The following is an 18,941-nucleotide window of genomic DNA, read 5'->3' as shown; positions in this document are numbered from 1 at the left end:
TTTCACAATGCACCTAAATTTCATGCTAACATCCAGTGTGGCTGGACTAAGAGTGAGGCAAATGGAAAAGGTGAAAAACCTTTCTTATTAAAATGCAAAGCAGCTGTAGAGAAGCTGTTATTTCATATTAGCTAAGGCAAACTTTGATATCTGTGCTCTGTCTGCATTGCACTGTGGAGTACAGCGTGAGGTCCAGAAAGCAAACTTAATCCTGCAAACTCCACCACCTGTGAACACATACATCTGAAAATATAATATGGCCTACTGGGTCATACAGGCTAAACCAGGTCACTGCCAGGCAAATGTGCAGGTTTGGCCTTTAGGAAATAAGTCATTAATCAGTAAACAGGTCAGCAAGCAGAAACAAAATATTGGACCAACCAGTGATGTTTTGTTCATTTGGTTGCCCCTTGTCTCAGCAGTGCTGAGAGCTCTCCTGGCCACCAGGACACATGCAGCTGGCCTCATCCACAGCTGCACGTTCCCTTTACTGAAAGGCTCCACCAAGTCCCAGCAAAGCTGATGTGAGCCGTGGGCTCATGCCTCCAGGGCAGTGTGCTTCTCAGTGCTTATAGAAGAGAACGTTAAAAGTTTCATTTTCTGTTGTCGTCTTTCTATCGAATGAATGCACAGTGGCTGTTAGCAGCGCAGGGCCGTGGCATGCTGCGGCAAACCTTCCCAGCAAGTCTTGTGAAATTTGTTTCTGCTGATGCAAATGTGCTACTTGCTAGAGCTCCACGTTGCTATCTGATGAACTCCCATCCCAGGCCCGAACATGAAAAACGCAACCCACAGCCCAGAACGTGTGGATCACTGTGTTCTCAGGAAGTATGCATGTAACATAACTATCTGTGCTCTGTCTCACTGAGGGTAAAAGAGAGGGGTGAAAAACAAAAAAACAAAACAAAACAAAAAAAACCAACAAAACATTGTACAGCAAACAGTAGTCCTCACTGAGGAAGGCTGGGGGCTGCGTTTTGCTCAACCAGCCTAGCCCTTGTGAGGAGGGGTCATAATTTGCACCCAGCTGTAGCTCCCCAAGACTTGCATAAGGAGATTCCCTGAATATCACTGTTGTTTTCTGGGATGGGAGAGCGGAAGGGTCCATCACTACATCTGTTACAGTTGTTCTTTTAATCGTGCTTTTGTACTCATTTGCTCAATTAGCTACCGAAACATCTCTAAGAAAGTTATCAAGTTAGGCATGCATCAGCTTTTAGTGGAAAGCTGTATCTCAAACAAGAGATAAAAGATATTATATCAGCTTTTTCCACATAATTGTTTCAACATGTCAGTCATCTATCCTTCTGTTTTGAGGACCAGATGTCTCCCAAAGCTTCACTGTGCAAAGCTAAATTTAGAATAGGACTGTAAAAGAATCTTCTGACGAAACCACTTCATCAGCTTAGTCCTCACTCTCCATTACAGACTCTATCTGATGGACACTGTAGGAAATTAAGTGAATAAAATATCTTAACGAGTGAATGAACAGCACTTAAACTGATGCCCACCAGAGGTGACCAAACTGGTGAATGGCTATTTACATCAGGAGAGCTCACAGGGCTTGAGGGGGTCTGGGGACAGGGCCCTGTACTTTGCCTTTATTCAGACAGGAAGCCCATGAAACTCCTTGGCCTCTTCTCAGGAGAGAGGAGGAGCCCTCCTTCTCTGTGGAGCAGCGATACCTGCAGGAAACGCTCTCCCAGGACCCTGGAGCCTTTGGTCACTTCCCAATGCATGTCCCCTCAGGAGCATCAGCATGAGGGGGTGGCTGCCATCCTCCCATCATGACCCCTCATGCTGCAAGGAGACAACCCCAAAAGCCCATGTATGCCTTCACCTGCTGAGCCAGGAGCGCAGCACGGGAAAAGTGAACACCACCTCCTTCATGCCGACCTCACTGGGCTCAGCCGTGCTGCACACAGGCTCTGCAGGGCACCACCTGCAAGGCGAGGAGTGGAGAGAAAGGATGGAGATGGAGCACGACTCTCCCTCTCCTCTTCCCAGATCCTCCTTTCTTCATTAACTTCTCGGTGGGCCAAAACATCCACCTCCAGAGCAGAGAGGCTCCTAGGCTCTACAGAGTCTGCAAAAGCCACAACGGGTACAAACGTATCTTCCTCAGCTGCTGCCCACTTCCCAAGTGGAATTTACACTTGGGTTTCTTACAGGGATACAGACGAGTTAGTAGGAACTAACATTTTCCTCTTTTTTTTTTGTTACATGCATTTATTTTTTTCAGAGTGTATGTTTGATAGTTTTTTTCATTTCCCCTGTAACAAGAATGAAAAGCTCAGCTTTCAAGAGAAATGCTCTTTTGTGTACGTGTGCTCTCTTTCAGGTTTTTACACACACACATACAGAGGAATTTGGCTTTGCAGGCATATACTTTTATGTGTGCAGACAGACATATCTTTGTACGTACATGTGTGCATGTGTGTGTCCTTACATGTGTAAAAAAGAGAAATTGGAATAAATGCCTCCCTTTGGCTGGAAAATCCAGTCATTTCAAACTACAGAGGGGTTATGAAAGAGAAGCAATGAATTACAAAAAGTTGTGGGAATGAAAAATATTTTTGCACTGGCTCTTTAACGCAAAGGGCTAACTTGTGTATTGTATAAATCAGTCTCTTTCACAGCACAGAGGAAAAGAGCTTATTAGCAATGGTTACAGTGTATAGCAAATGTGCAGACTCATTAATGTGTAATTACAGAACAAACAATATGAGACTTCTTGAGACTGTTTTGCAGGGAGAAAAAAAATCCACTTAACACTGCAATAAGCCCATGATAGCATACCAATTCTACTAGGATCTACTAGCAATGCAGGGTAAGATTAAACAAATGTGTTGCTACCAGAGGTAATGCCTCATTACCATTATTCATTCCTCGTCTTTTACACGTGTTAGGCTCTAAAGCCACTGAAGTTTTCCGCTAGCACATTATCATTTCTCATTTTTATTTCTACTTGCCGTTATGTGGACAAATGGGAAGGAAGCTCAACCCCTTGCCAGAAAAGTCTAGTTCCTAAATGACTTCTAGATAAATTGTCGTAGGTCCACACCTGCAGTAGGACAAAGTCCCAGCAAGCACGCTGGCCCACAGCACTTCCCTACCTCCCCTCCAACTCTCAGCAATGTGAGGTGTTAGTTACAGAATTATTTGGATTCTGGAAGGAAAACTGAGTAGTCGTGATTCAAAAAGGAAGGTGCCTCTGTGGCAGTCGTGTTGATGTTGAGGGGATATTTTCAGCTCTTTGCTCATGGCTTCAGCCAGGGGAAACCAGAGCTGAGCACTTCCATACTGGCAGGACAATGAGCAGGGAAGCAGGGGGAGCAACTGGGTGGTTTGCTCAGAAGAAACAGTGAAATTCACGGGCCAAATTGTGAATCCAGCCAGCTGGTGGGTTAGGGTTGGGGTTGGGAGAGATCATGGACAATTTGACACTTTCTTCAGCCACCTAGGTGTTTCTTTCCATTTGTAAATCTTAGCACAGAAGGCAAGCAGCAGGTCTCAGTCTGTCCCACTGAACCCACAGTACGGCTAATCTGTTTTTTGTGGTGAATTCTTTATGTGCATGTGTGCACGTGTTGTTCTCCCCTGAAAAGAAATTCTCATACGGAAAGACCTGGGAAGATATCTCCAAAACGCAGAGGCAGTGCAAGGGGTGCAGAAATGGCAGGGTTCCCTAGCTGGCAGGAGCCATTTCAGTGCTAGCGAAACCATCCCACTTCAACACCAACCACTGCCACCACTTCCGAGCATTGCAACACATATTCACAGCAGGAAAAAATAGGCTCAATAACTCAGTCCATGTAATGCTGAGGTGCACAGTACTGTGAGTGAGAAGGGACTGATCTCCCCCCAAAATACCCTAAGCCATCATCAAAAATCACAACACAAAGCTCCCAGCTCAGACAAAAAACAAAACACAAAACCCACCAAAGTTTTGGGAAGTTCAAATCCATAGTGGGGATGTTGGCCGATCACTGCTTCTTACAAATACAGGATGCTTTTAAATGATGAAATATGGAGAATGAATATTTCCTCTTCTATTAATTGCAAAACAAGCTGGAAGTGTCACCAACCCACTAGTTAAAACCCACCTTTCCATTGCACTAAACATTTCTGTTACATTACTTAATCAGCAGGGAGGGTTAAAATCATGTGCAGATGCTGTGTTATATGAAGGACCAAGCAATCCCTTTTAGACCTCTCTATTTATTTATTTTTTTATAGGAGAGGTCAGAAAGCAAGCAAGTTCTTATGTCGTTCCATAAAATAATCTAGAAGTTACTGAAAACTCTGGTGAGAGCGACTTCTTCCTCAGAAGTTACATTTCCAGGGTAAAAAAACAAAACAAAACAAAAACAAGCTTATGTGAAAGTTCTCCTTACTCTTCAGTACAGAGGATACTGGGTCTCTTCTCTCTCTCCTTTTTTTTTTTTATTTTTTTTCATTAAACTCTGCTATGTGGCTTGGAAGAGTGTAAGTCAACTCATTCAGCTAAATTTCTCCACCTTTGCTATATTTATTAAACTTCCCAAATTAGATACTTTTGGACTATCTTTGGGGGAGGAGAAACAGGGGAAATGGAAGGTGAAAACCAAAGAGCAAAATATGGAGCTTTACTTTCATTTTTGGAGCAGCCTTGTTCTGGTTTTAAAGTGAAAGTAATTGTGTTGTCTCTGCATTTACTAATCCTCTACAAATCTTCAATGGGATTCTTAATTCCATTTTTAGATATGAATTTCAGCATGTTACGGTTGAAATTTCTTTGAAATCAAAGGGGCAAGAGTTACTTCCAAAAATCCCGTTTGGTGCCTGTGGTGTTCCTATGGCTGATGGTGGAAGGATAGATTAGACACCTTCTTGGGATTTCTTATACCTATAACTTAGACGCCTAAGAGTGTTTTCTGAGAAACATGTCCCCAAATGGCAAACAAACAGAAGAACTAGGCACTACCTCCAACTTAAAAATGTGTAAAAAACAAGGAAAGAGAAACACACATCAAACTGATTACTTTTACAATGCAGAATTCACCCATCTAGGACGGTGGGAACAGCAGAAAGTGTCTCAAATTGCATGTTGTAGGTCTAACCTGCTTTTGGGCTGCTGCTCTGCTGGCTTGCTTATTCAGGAAGGCAGCTGGATGACGCAAGATAATTTCCAACAAGTTGTCTCTGGGGACCAAAAGCCTGGGGTCCCAGCTGCTTCATGTTCGCAGTTCAGCTTGCTGTGGTCACACTTCTTCCCCATAAATGACACACTGAGAGCGAGCCTTTGCTGGCTGCTATAGCATTCCTACCTACTGCACATGTGGCAATGTGTCGTGTTTTTTTTTTCTGGAGACACCATCTTTTGAGGCTTCAAGCAGCCTCACCTAGTGAGCTCAATGAGAATGGTTCAGGGACAAACCTCTGCCCTCATGCAATAAGGGGTGTTTGTTTCTGGCTTTAAGATTACAGCTCCAGAAAGCAGCTCCCTCCATTAAAGGGCTTGTTCTACACTGCGGAAACCGTGGCAGCACAACAATGCTGCAAATCTGTAATGCAGGGATGCAGCCACAGGGACACTTCATTTGCACGTTTTGCTGTGGGACAGCGCTTGGGAGGCTTGCACTTTGGGGAAGGCACGCCACTGCAGGTCAGCTGCAGCCAGAAACAGCCTCCTCCCAGTGAGGCACCACAGCAAGACCTGAAATTACAGAAATGCGAGGAGACTTTGAACTAAATCAAAACAGCAGCTCGTTCCAAAACAGTGCCTCTGTGGAGGCAGGTGGTTCTCATGCTGTGCCTCAGTCCAGCAGTTAACCTTTCCACTTGGGGTAGGCTCCTGAAGAGCACTCGGGTTGAACGAGAAATTGCTCAAGACGAAAAGCAAGCAAGCCTACAACAAACAGTAAACAAGAAATAATCTGAAATAGAGGGATGGGTGGTGCTGGGAGGTCCATCCAGACTCATGGTGCAGTCATTCCCCTAAAATAACCTGAGGCTTAGCAAGCTGCAGTTAAAGAGGTCCTCCCCAGCTTAAAATATGCCCCACTTCCAGCCAAAGCCCTGTGCTTCTGAGTCGTGCTGCAGCCACGGCTGAGATCCTGCTAGATAATTTTAACTCCCGAGCTAGAAAGGGGCTTATCTCTGAGGCACATCTCTTCTGCTGAGATAAAGACAACTTCCTCTAACTGCAGATTAGATCAGCAGGCTCAGTATCCGTACTTAAAAGCCACACAGCTAAACATACTGCATGTCTCCAGTTCAAATGATGCTCACTGCTTTCTCAACAGTGAAGAAATACGACTTGCACGGCTTTGAGGCTCTCCCTGCCTTTTGCACTGATGTACCCCTCTGAAACCCAGCAGGCACTCATGGAATTGGCAGCAGCTCCACAAACTATGCGGCTCTGGAGAAATAGGGAAAAATAAATAGGTAGCTTCATCATCTGCTGCGACATTATGTTGCCACACAGTGGCAACAGAAGCCACGCTTCTACCAAAGGGGTGAGGAGCAGAAAAACTCCTTGCAAAATGAAATGGAAATTGTTGGAAAAGTGCAACTTTTTTTTTTTTTTTTTTTTTTTTTTAGGATCAGTTATGTTCTCAAGGATTTGATTTTATCACGTGCTCTGGTTTTACAAGGTTTTACAAAATTTTACATGACAGGTTACATAACGGTCTGGCTGTGCTTTGCATGGATTGAGTTAACTGAGCTACTAGTGTGCACACACACTGGGACTATGGCAGTTCTCCTCATGGGTCCTTCAAAAAACTACCTGCAAGTTGGTTTTCAAAACGTTCAGCCTCCATCACTACAGCAAGCATTTTTAAATTTGACAAAGGAATTTGCTTTCAGTAAGAGGGCTGTTTTTCACGGGCCTCTTGAAAATCCATGCCCATTTTGCTAAGCCGTAAGTCATTACGTTCGGCAGACCTTGGCTCTGGTAGCGTGGTGAATACTTCAGCTTTCCTATGGCCCCATATACCTGCATATTCTGCACCTCACTCTAACACAGTTTCACACTTTGCACAAGCAAAATGTATCTTTGAAGACTGGCATACATTGTACATAACATACAGCATACATAAGGGCATTCATGAAACCTGTCACGTGCCTTCTCCCGCTAAACCATCCCATCCTCCTCTATGCAAATTCCCAGAAGAATTTTGCATACAAATTGAAAATAACCCGGACAAAAGTATCTCCTGCATTCCCCTTCTGGGACCAACAGGGTCTCAGAGCTCGCAGTATTCAATGGGGGACTTGTTTGGGGCTAGAAATGGGGGCTTCAGACCAAGTGAGAGAGGAGATCCCCAACTTCCCTATTTCAAAAAGTTCCTAAAATATTTCACTTACAAGTTTTTCAATTCCTTGAGAAGTCTCCTCAGTTGGACTTTCAAGCCCTGTTTCATTGTGGAGGGTTATGTGAGTACTCTAAAGACAATTCTTAAAGCTCCCCAAAACATCTGGAAACAAATTTTCTCTTCACTCTCAGGGCTGGTAGAACTGCATTAGGTGAGGTTTCATCAGCAATTATTCATTAAAGCTAATCGGCTCCCATTGAAAAGGTATGAAAATGTTCATACCTTTGAACAACAGAGATATACATCTGAAATCTGAGCAAGCAAAACACCTTATATGGCCCTCCCGATTATGTTAGCTCTCTGAATAACAACATGTCCACGTGCATACATGTCACATGCATTTTATTACTCACACACAACATAATGCCCTTAGAGCAACTGAACTCCTACAGGAGGAGTGCTTTTGGCTCTGGCAGTCTTTTTCCTCAACCCCTTTCCCTGCCCTACAAAAGTGCCAGGGCAGCAGCGAGCCGGACCTGTCTCAAGCAATGGGACCGATTTTGCAAGCCGGGGTGGGGCACTTCCCCTTTTGGCTTTTCTCCCTTCTCCCCTCCGCCTGCGGCCTTTCCACACTTTTGCTCTGCCTCCACCCAGCTCTGCATGGGTTGCAGCAGCTTGATGTAATGGCACGCTGCTGTGGTTGGCCTGGCGGCCCCTCGGCACTGCTCGTGTCCTGGCTCTCGAGCGCCTGAGCTCCTTTTAAGGAAATAAAGTACTTCTGCTGTCAGTTGTCCCACGTTTTAACCCAATTTTGTGAGATGAGGTCTCCCCACTACCCCCTCTCCGGAAGAAGAATATCTGTATGTGTTGTACATTTCAGGCCCATACTGTAATCCACGACTAAGGTATGATCACTTTTTTTTCAGTGAGAAACCCATGAATTAGGTGTTGAAAGTCTAAATGGTCATCTTTGGCATCAGGCAGCTGTCAGTACAGAAGTGTTGAGCCCCTGAGCCCACAGTCTCTTTTCACTGACCTTAGTCAGTGAAACTGTGAGATGACTTTGTGTTTTTCACCCATGGCCAGCTACGGTATGGGCAGTTAATGATAAAGAAATGTTCTGGTTGCCCTTTTAGGCAAGCACTACCACTGCTACAAGTGGCTTTTTCTGCAAGAAGCAGGGTCTGACCTACAGCTCACTGAATCATTAGCTTCCCACACATGGCTTGAATTAGGATGCAGTCCCCAGGCAGAAACAGTCCTAAATTGCAACCGTCTACCACACACAGGATGTTCAGTACTGATCATCCACAAAAGGTGCACGCAACATTTAACTTGAAACTTGAACGGAGGCAGCAAAAATCAGCAGAAGATATTTCAAATCAGCTTCTGTGTTACAGGTTAGCATGGGAAATACGTCCATCCCTCCAAAATAGGCTACAAAGCACTAATTTTTAATTGAATGGAATTTCACTGACATATGTACTTCTAAATAACTTAGATCAGAAGTTCCAGAAGTATTTAGGAACTTCATGGACCAATATGGATGGTCTCTTACAGAGAGACTCAACAGAGTCTCTTGTGCCTTAAAAATCCAGCTCTTTGCTTGTCTGAAAGCCTTCACTGTGTTTTCTAGAACAACTAAGTCCTGCAACATAGAGCAGGTGGGTGAGCAGATTAAAAGAAATAAATTAAAGAAATAAATAAAATAAAAGCCATATGGACCAGATCAGCCTGAGAAGGAAACCTGGGGTGGAGAAGAAGATAAAGAAGGGCAAAGACTTAGTGGACAGATCAGCAGAAATAATATTTGCAGGAGGAAGCTGCTCAACACGTGGTGGCATTCTGGGATTTGTAACGTTAAAAAGATAGCAGGCTCATGAAGGAAATGAAGAGATGTAGCAGTAACCAGGACACATTTTTTAATATGCCTCAGCTTTGCTGTGCTACTTGGAGGTATTACTACAAACTGTTGATGACTTACTTCCACCTTTTCACACCCATTTATTATTTTTGCATTGGTCAGAAGCAACCCATGCCTTGAGTTTCGCTGTCTGAGGACACAAATCAGAGCATACGTTTAACGAACATCTGAACACCTCCCTTTGAAATGTGTACCCCTTCTAGTCATTTTAATTGAGACACTCAAAAACTGAAGGCACCAATGAAAATCTGGCAGGTGAATTTAGTACTTTAATTTATGAAGTCTGCTTCACCTTCATTCAGAGGGGGAAAAATGTTTCAAATGGTTCTCTCTATCAGGTCTATAGAACCAAGTTCAAATCTCAGTCTAGAGTTTGAAGAAGAAAGAAAGGAGATTTTAAAAATACACAGAGGAGCTAGAGCCTATCTTTCTTTTCTAAAAATAACTTATTTCCCCTAATCTTTGACCTTTAAAATGCTAAATTGATGAAGAAGGTAATTAAACTTTTGACACCGGGGTTAAAGGTTTCATGAAGTGTTACTACAAATCTGAGTAAGCAAACGGTCATTTGAACATTTCTATCTCACAGGCTGATTAAAATTAACAACAGATTTCTCACCTAATTTTAGTAAGATGAGGTAAATATTTGCTCTCTTCATTTAAGAAAACTGCAATTTCCATTGTCACATCTATAACACTACTTGTACAAAAAGTGCTCCAGAGCCTGGTGGCCCTCTTTGATAAATGCCTGACTCAAATTAACATTCCTCAGTGCATGCAGTTAGGACAGCTGTTCTTTCAGGGTGCCACGGATCAAGTAGAATGCATATGCAGCAAAGTGCACAGGGGATTCCCTTTTCATGACAGAAGCAGATGGAACATTAGGAAAGTCATACAGAGAAAAAGTGTTGCCTGGTTGTATCTGCTCATGTGCACTGCCTGTCGGTTATCACAGGCCACAGTCTATCTCCCAGCTGTAAGATATATATAACATCAGTGGTTCTTTACAATAACCTCCTGCTTATCTACCAAACTACGTTTTCAGAGCATCCTTTTCTACCTAAGTTTTGTCATAAATAGAGGTGAGAAACAGGACTTAGAGATGACAGCAATGAACTGAACACAAGGTCTGCCTATGCTGCCAGACCAACATAAAAAGATGGTCTCCTTCATCCCTAGTAGATCTATGGGATCATATAAACCAAACACCCCTCCTAAGGCATTGCTTTATCACTAAAAGACTGATCTGACAATGATCCAGAATGTGCAGAGCAATCACTCAGGTCATGACACATTTGGTGCATGTGTTCAGATCTTTTTTTGTTTGTTTGTTTGTTTTGAATAAGGGGAATATAATTTTTTTAAAGTATACTCTTTCAAAAAGTCAGGTTAAGGGCTAGAAAAGGAAGCAGAAGAGGTAAAAGTATGTGCAGCTTTACAGAAAAGACAAACATGACGAGTTGGAGTTGAAACCTACAGTTAAGATTATCTGTAAGACAAAATGCTATGAATTGTCTTTCTGTCTGTTGGCTATGGTAAACACCTCACTACAAGATGTATCCTTCTAAACCAAAGCGCTACAGCTAGAGAAAGTGGCTATAGAAAAAATGTTGAAGTCAGGACAAGTAAAATCTGTTTTATTGCTGAGTGCACAAAGTAAAACTAATGAGAACAACAGATGGAATTTGTATTTCAGACACCAAAAATAACATTTTCTCCTTCATTTATTACAGTAACTTTTAATATGTGCTTCTATTGATAAATAATTGAACTACTGGGAAAATAATTACATCATCAGCAAACATAAATTTCATCATTGCTGATTCTGTGTGGTATTTGTGAGGTGAAGTATATACAATGCATACAAGATCCTGTGTGATTATTCAGTTTTAGACAAGGGACTTTTAAAAGTATTATTCTTTTTTTATTGAGTCTGGAATATTTTGTAGGATTTCGTTACCGTGGGAGAAAGGAGGCTTAACTTGTTTTACTGAGTTAACAGACAAGCAGTAAAGGCAGGATTTTGTCTAAAGAGCTACGGATTGAGAAAAAAACACTAGTTAAGTGATCAGTTTATTAAAATGCATTTTTTAAAAATTAACTTGGTTCATTAGTTGTGTCCATATGAATGTAGGAGCTGAATTTTACATGCACATTTTTGGGAAGAGGGGATCAAATGGTCAAGTGAAGCTGCAAAAGATGCTGCATTACCTACTAGTTAACGCTGGCATTTGGAAGTAGGCTGTATTCCTAATGCTGACACCATCCTGCTGTATTACTTTGGCTTGGTTATTTTGCCTTCTCAATCTCCCTTTGTACCTACCATCCTTTACTGGACTTCCTTAGACTATAAACATTAAAAGGCAATGGCTGTCTTTCTGTAAACCGTCTTCCACCCTGACACTCATTTTTACAATGGGAACGTTAAAATGAAGAGCAATACATTTATTTGCAGAAAAACATGTTTTGGTAGACAGTCCTGTCCTGAAATATTTATCACATAGGGCGTTGATCAAAGCATTCTGGTATTCTGGGAGTCATTGTGCTTTCCCCCCACCCCCTCCTGGCAAAAGAGCATCACGCTCAAGTAACACCATCAATTTTTTTTAGAAGCCTACACATGAGCTGATGCATACAGCAGTCAGCAGCACCACTAGTCCTTCTTGTGGACCTTGGGATTCCTAAAAAGGATCAGCATTTTGCAAAATCATCTTTTGAAAATAATCCAATAGGCTATTGATGGTGGACTTTTACCTAGAAGAACAAAATTTAAGTGTATTTTAAATTTCTCCCCGGTTAAAAATGCAAGGAAAAATGAAGATCAGATGGCAGAATCTGAAACACAAATAATATATGTTTTCTACTATGACATTTCTGGAAAAATCTTAATAGCAGTTACCATTCAAAATAGCATTCAAATAATAATAAAAATATCTGAGAGTCTCCTGAATTTGTATCAAATCTGAGTTCAGGTAGTTTTGACCTGGTACCACATATTTCTTTCCATTTCCTACACAGAATGAAAACAATCTTTCCTGGGGGGAATTTCATGCAATCAGTCATGCTTTAGAAATAAGATAAATAGTTAGATCTTTTTAACTTCTCTGCAGATGAAAAGGCTTGGTGTCCTTCAAAATGCCTTTCCCCAAGAGATGATTGCACAAAAAACACTAAGCACCTGAGTAATCCTTTGCTGAACGAGATGAAAAAGCACAGGACCTTCTCGTATACCAGCATGCTACAAAGGACTTCAACACTATACTGTGTAATACTTCCCGTCAGAGTGGACTAGTCATCTTACCCAAGACTCTCTCATTCTTAGCACTCTGTTGTCCTCCAGTACTAGTTGAAAGGTCCTCTGGTACAGGCATAGGTTCATCTGCATCATCTGGGACATCACTAATTGGAGGACTTTCCTTTCCTAGTAGTGAAGAAAGCAGCATCAGTGAGTCATCAGAATAGCCTCATTTTCAAATAATACCATAAGAGGAACCACAAACCAAATAAAACTTAACAAAAAAGAAGTTGTCAATTAATAACACTACTAAAAGTATGACATTCTTCAGGACCAAAACCTGCTGTCCTGCAAAGAAAGCTCCTTTAGAATGCAGGGGAATTGTATCTGTGAGATGAATGTGTGGCCATTTTTTCTTCCAAATTTACTGAATTCTGGATACATGATTATAAATCTTAACCTTTTGGGTGTTCATAGCACACAGATGCTTTTCAGCTGCTGTGCTCAGAAGATCCAGTTCAGCCAACGTAGACTGACAGAGACTAAAGGGTATCAAATGGTCTTTGTTTTAAATACTCTTCTTCTGCAAAAGCTTCTTGAGAGCATGTCCTTTTTTTGCTTCAAGAACATAGTGAAGTCTAACCCACAATTATTCTGGAGCTCTAACAGAACTACCCAAAGAATAAAATTTGATCTTCAGCTAAAAATTCAACTAAATCTTCAGCAAGGTTCACTAATACCCACAGATCAAGCTTTGGCTGGTCTTTGTACCCACAAGTAATTAAGTGCCTACAACTCCTGGGACCTCCTAAAAACATGTACAATTAGGAGGGGTCAGTCAAAGCATGACTTCAAGGGTTTTATGATCACTTATTTGTAAATAGGAAACAAACCCCAGTATCCTTCATACACAAGGTTTTGCAGAACAAACCAATCTAGTGCTTTAGCCTATTTTAAATATAATGGAACTGTTTTAGTGCCAAATGCAATACAGTAAGGAAAATAGCTCCTGCTAAGTAGTGCACTTCCAGAAATGGTTTCTTGGTTAGCTCTCAGTCATAGCATACATGTACTGCTCACAGTAATCCCTGCCTTGCAGAGCTTCTTTTAAAATGATTTCACATATCTGCTAGCAAAACATGCCGTGGAAGCAACTACCAGAAGAATTATTACACGATTAGTTTCCTTGATTATTACAAAGAGACTAGTCTTTGAATTAATAGCAAAGAGTAATAGCCCAGATAAGTATCTGAACTCAGTAATATTGACATAAGACCTTTGTCTCCAAAATGGAGATGTTACCAATTTACAGTAATGCAATCTATTAGACATCCTATGGCAACCAGCACAGCATCAGGGGCAGCAATTTCATGGCACAGAGGCCTAGCCAATTAGTGTTTTTTCTAATGAGCATTCCTGAATTAACACACAAACATTTATTAATTCTGAAATCAGTTCTCAGAAAAGGAAAAATTAAAACAGACATTGCTTACTTAAGTGATAACCATCTTGAGATGCCAGTTACGGATTTGCTCTAGAGGGGACTTGGGAAAAAAAAAAAATGGTTTTCAACCTCCAACCTCCAGGACGGAGAAAAGCAGCATGCTTTCTGAGCCGTTTACTGATCACAGCAGGAAAGCCAGGTAGGTTTAAGTCATCTTACACATCATTTCGCTCTCTTCCAGGGGTCTGCTTTGGCTGCTTTGGGCTGCTCCCATCTATGACAGTCCCAGTCATGGCTTCCTCCTCAGGCCAAGGGAAAGGCTGCCCTGCTGTGCAATATCCTCCTGTGCCCTGAGGGCCATGCAACTGAAACCCCCTTGCACTGGGATAATATGTGTTCTCTCATTTGCAGGAGAAGAGCGTAGGTGCCCCAAATTCCTACAAGAAATATTGTTTAAAACATGTATTTTCATGTCCTTGAAAGAAGGACAACAAACAACTTTGATCTCTCTGATCCTTAACTGCCTTGAATGACTAATCCTTTAGTGAGGATCAGCTCAAAATATTTGAAGATAGGGTAACAGTGGGGAAATTTGCTGGTGGGGGTTGTATCCATGCACAAATCTAGGTTTAAATGAATGAAATGAACATTTCTTAACGATGCACCTATCAAACTGTGGAATAATCTCTGAAAAGAGATGGTGGGAGCAGCACCAGGTGAGCCATCTAAATCTGCCCAGCCAGAGGACCTGAGGACAGCTAAAGACCAGCGCTGAGCAGGCAGTGGCATGGACTAGATGGTTTCATAAGGCTTCAGCTTCTGTGCTGTGTTCTTGAATGGACAAAGTCATGCCCACCACATGCGAGTGCAACAGCAAGGGTGGATTGTGTAAATGGAAAAGAAGGCCTGAATTTCACAGCAGAGGAAAGTAAAAGCATTTCTTTATTTATGGGATTTAAGGAATTTAAAGAACTGCCAGAAGCTTTTCTGATGCAAATCCCATGCATGTCGAGCTGAGATATATCTTACAGATAGGAGGCATGGGTGAGGAGAGACAGCTGAAATATTCCATGTTTTTCAACTTCTCCCCCTCCAAAAAAACACACCAACAAAACAACAACTGAAACCAAAACCAAAACAAACCAAAAATAAACAAAATACCAGAAGGTTAATCTGAGGGCAAGAGGTAGTCTGGTCAGAACCAGCTCTCTTGACACTACATCTAGCTTAAGGACATTTGTTAAAAATAATCGAAAGCCACGTGCAACTTCCAAGGTTCAAAGTATGCTCCCAGTTACACAAATGGAAGTTGATGCTTTGCCTTACTCTAGATTCAGAAGTACAGGTAACCTAAAAAAGCTGAAGGCTTTTATGGCTACCCATGTGGCTAACCCATATAAACACATAGTATCAGAGCTCTGAGATAAAAAACAGCAAACAAAAACTTTCTTAACATGCAGTTAGGCATCCTAAAATAAGTAGGCAAAGTAGGATGTTTTGAAGATAAGTCGATGTGCTCTTGGAAAAGAAACTTTGTAGTAGATCAGTCCTTTCAGAGTTTATGGTGAACAATTTGAGTTTATTAAACTGGTATGGATATTCTACATGTTAAATTAATAGCCATTTGCCCTGGTGGCATGAATCAGACAAGCTTCACGGACTTGGTGGGGCTGAAACTTCAGAACTGATACGCTTTCCTCTTCACAGGAGATTGCAGCTAAGAAAACTTTACTAAGTAAGTTTGGCTTTACTGACTCATCTCACATCATTTGATTTCTTCATGTTACACATGATAGAGAAATCCCTGCATGCAAAAAGACAGGGTAAAAATAGTTGATTTAAATAGATATATTTGTTGAGTTCTGTGTTTTGGATTCCAGAGCATGATATTCGTATTTCATGCCTTAACTACATCTAAATTGTTACACCATGATAAGTTCACCACTGCATGGTAATCTTACAGATATGCAATCTCACTAACATCCTTTTGCCAATGAATTTAGAAATGGAAAAGGGGCAAAGGAAAGGAGGAACAGTTTCCCATTTACTTTCTAACAGGCGTGTCTAGAATAATGACTGGTCAAAAAGACAGAGATAAAAAAAAGCTAGTGCAAATACTGGCATAAAGTATTAAAGTGTCATATAACAGAGCAAAGTATCATAGACTTATTCCATTCTTATTTTATATTTTTGCTCAAAGATGATAATGAGGCATAAATTAATCTCTGGAGTTGTTTTTGTCTTATGATTACTATTATTACTTTTATACAGAGCCATGTGAGATACCAAATGAAGACAACGGAGCTGTAGAGCTGAATTTCTGTTTCTGGCTCTGACACTGACTGATGGTGCCCTTGGTAAGTCATAAACACAAGTGACTTCAAATGCAGGCTGTATGACGCATTAACCCCAATTCGAACTGAAGCTCTGAAAGACAGTCTAAGATTTCCGAACATTGCCATCTCTGTATGAAAATTTTCACAGAATGGCCTAACCTATCAATGGTGTCTGGTAAGATCCTCTGTACTTCAGTATGCTCATCTGTGCCCTAACAGTTTAATAAAGATATGAGGAAAGAGAGGAAGGGAACTAAGTACCCAGCTCTGTAATTTATTCCTATCAAAGTTTGTGTGCCTCGTGGTGCTTTAACTTCCCCACTTAGTTCTGGAAGCTCTTCCATTCACATGCCAAAATGGTGTTGCTAAAGCTACAGCTGTTAAAAAGAAAGCCAGGACAGGATTTCTTACAGAAATTTAGCTCACTACTCTTTCACAAAGGAATGTTGGATGTATTTAATACCTGAGGGTTGTTTTGTATGGGAATACTGGAACCACTGACAAAGTTAAGCAAGAACAGCAATATTCAGGTTTTCTAGATGACAGTCAGAACCCAGTTCATGTCCCATTTTCACTAGCAGAACCTCCGTTTCCAGGTGAATGAGGGGATAGTCACGCTGGGACAGCACCCAGGCTCTCAGGTGGTAGAAATCAGCTCAGGATACACTCTTTTACACCTCCCCAGAATCTAGCAATAATTTCAAATGCAAAACTCTTCCTGCTTTTGCAGAGTGTGGCACAGCCTGTAGGTGCTGGGGGGATCTTTTTATGTTAGATGTGGAAACATTTGCGCTGTTTTTTCATCTTCCTTAACTGTTAGGCCCTAGAACTGAGAGAAAAAAAGGCAGGAAAAATACTGCTTGTTAAGTGAGATATTATCTGTGTTTTCTGACTCTCTTGTATGGGTGCCGGATACCGTTTGGTTAAATGTATGTCAGCTCTCTCCTCATTTCAGAACTGCAACTGCTTGCCTCATGAAATATCACTTTCAGGAAAAGAATAAAAAGCGTGAACTCTGAGCTGGTCTCACAGTATTTCGGTTCCTCCAGGAGCAAGCAATGCCTGGATTCCCAGGCGTGGGAATGCCTGCACACACGCGGGGTTTGGCTCACTCACATGAGTTTTACACTCTGTTGGCCCGGCTCACCCCTGCCACACCTGAGTCAGCTACAGCTGCATAGGGCAAATGGTGAAAAACACTGCCTTTGAGCTGGAAGACTGTTTCTGGAGAACTATTTTATTTCTGGTGGTTGAAAAAAAAAAATAAAGCAATCCCCCCCAACTATTTTTTTTAAAGCGCAGCCCAGTGTGCTGGGCCAAGTCACCTAATTCCAAAGTCTCAGAGTATTCTACATCTGATGAGCATTAGTCACAGAGCAGAAGAAACAAATAGAAGTACTTTTCAGCTGGCATAACAATCCCACATTTCTGAAACTGTGCAACTGTCTAACTGGTTCTCCATACAGAGCAGAGCTCCCTTGCCATGCAAGGATGCATCCAAGAAGAATGTAGAATCCCAGGAAGAGGACAAGAGGGGGAAAATGCCTTTCTGGATCTGCCAGCCTGTGAGAAAGGAGTAAGATCCCTGTACCTTCAGATCCTCTACTTCCAAGGTCTAGTAAGAGCTGATGAGGAGTCAATATCTATGGAAGGCGATCTGACAAACACCTGTGTGCAGAAGGCTGTGTTCACAAGCAACTCACATCATAAATGAAAGTACATTTGCAAGTTCTTTTTTTGGCCACTTGTTCACAAATCCAGCTAACAATCCAATACAACCCACACCCTCTGCTCACAGAAAGAACCAGATGAAATTATCAGCAGCTTGGGGACAGGAAGAACAGGAAGAGTTCACTGAAAAACTTTTTTTTTTCTTTTTTTCTGTAGTCTGTTTGTGTAGGTCTATGCCTTTTTCAGAGGTAAAATTCCTCTTACACTGATATGTTTACTAGGAAACCCTCCCTCATCACAGATTACTATTCTCATCAGCATGAGTTGCTAGAAATGCTAAAAGTCACTGGAAAGTACTGCAGACCCTGAAAACTTTGAGAGCTACAAATTATCTACAAGTATTTATATTTAAATGCACACTTACATTCACAATGTTATTTTCCTGCAAATCTCCCCTCTCAGAGGAAGAGGCAGACCATAAAGCGGGCAAAGTGTGTGACCTTCTAATCCATTTCTTGACTCAAGGTAGCATCTTCCACATTCCTTCTCCTTACATCCAAAGAAAAATAGCAGTGCCCTTGTAAGAGGCAATAGGTGTGAACTTGGGTTAATGCCACTGTGAAAATACCACAAAGGCTAGGTGTGGGCACCCAGAGCAGTATGTGATGCCATGCAGGAAGAGGAGGTCAGAGCTCCTGCCCCCAGGAGCTCACGCGAGCGGGAAAGGGCTTCTGCAGCATGCGGAATAGCTGGGCTCAAATAATTGCCCGTCTCAGTGCCCTGAGCAGATCCACAGTGTTTTGTCAGCACAAAAGAGTTGCAGGAGTAAAAGCCAACTGGCTTTTCTGTTGGAGCCACACATGCTCCAAACACAGCAGGTACAGGACATATTTTATTTCATTTACAAATTTTTTCAGCACGCAGCAAAACATTGCTGTTAAGTATATCCAGCTGGAATTTTAAAATTCTTGACTGAAGAGGGGAGTGCAACATGCCACCATAGTGCTGATTAGGAATGACTTCCCTATAC

At 41.8% G+C, this 18,941-nt stretch overlaps 1 protein-coding gene across 11 annotated transcripts in view; it reads right to left on the bottom strand.

The window, feature by feature from the left end:
- IKZF1 (IKAROS family zinc finger 1) overlaps positions 1–18,941 on the bottom strand; it is a 71,399-nt gene that overhangs the window by 37,421 nt on the left and 15,037 nt on the right. For all 11 annotated transcript variants that reach the window (XM_080583576.1, XM_080583573.1, XM_080583571.1 and 8 more), the window contains one exon: positions 12,527–12,646. In XM_080583576.1, coding sequence (XP_080439702.1) covers positions 12,527–12,646 — 120 coding nt within the window. The remainder of the gene's footprint in view (positions 1–12,526; positions 12,647–18,941) is intronic.

The sequence above is a fragment of the Anser brachyrhynchus genome (genome assembly GCF_964034855.1).
Source record: "Anser brachyrhynchus genome assembly, chromosome: 2".
Taxonomy (NCBI): Eukaryota; Metazoa; Chordata; class Aves; order Anseriformes; family Anatidae; genus Anser; species Anser brachyrhynchus.
The sequence above is the reverse complement of the archived record's forward strand: the minus strand, read 5'-3'. Positions and strand labels throughout refer to the sequence as shown.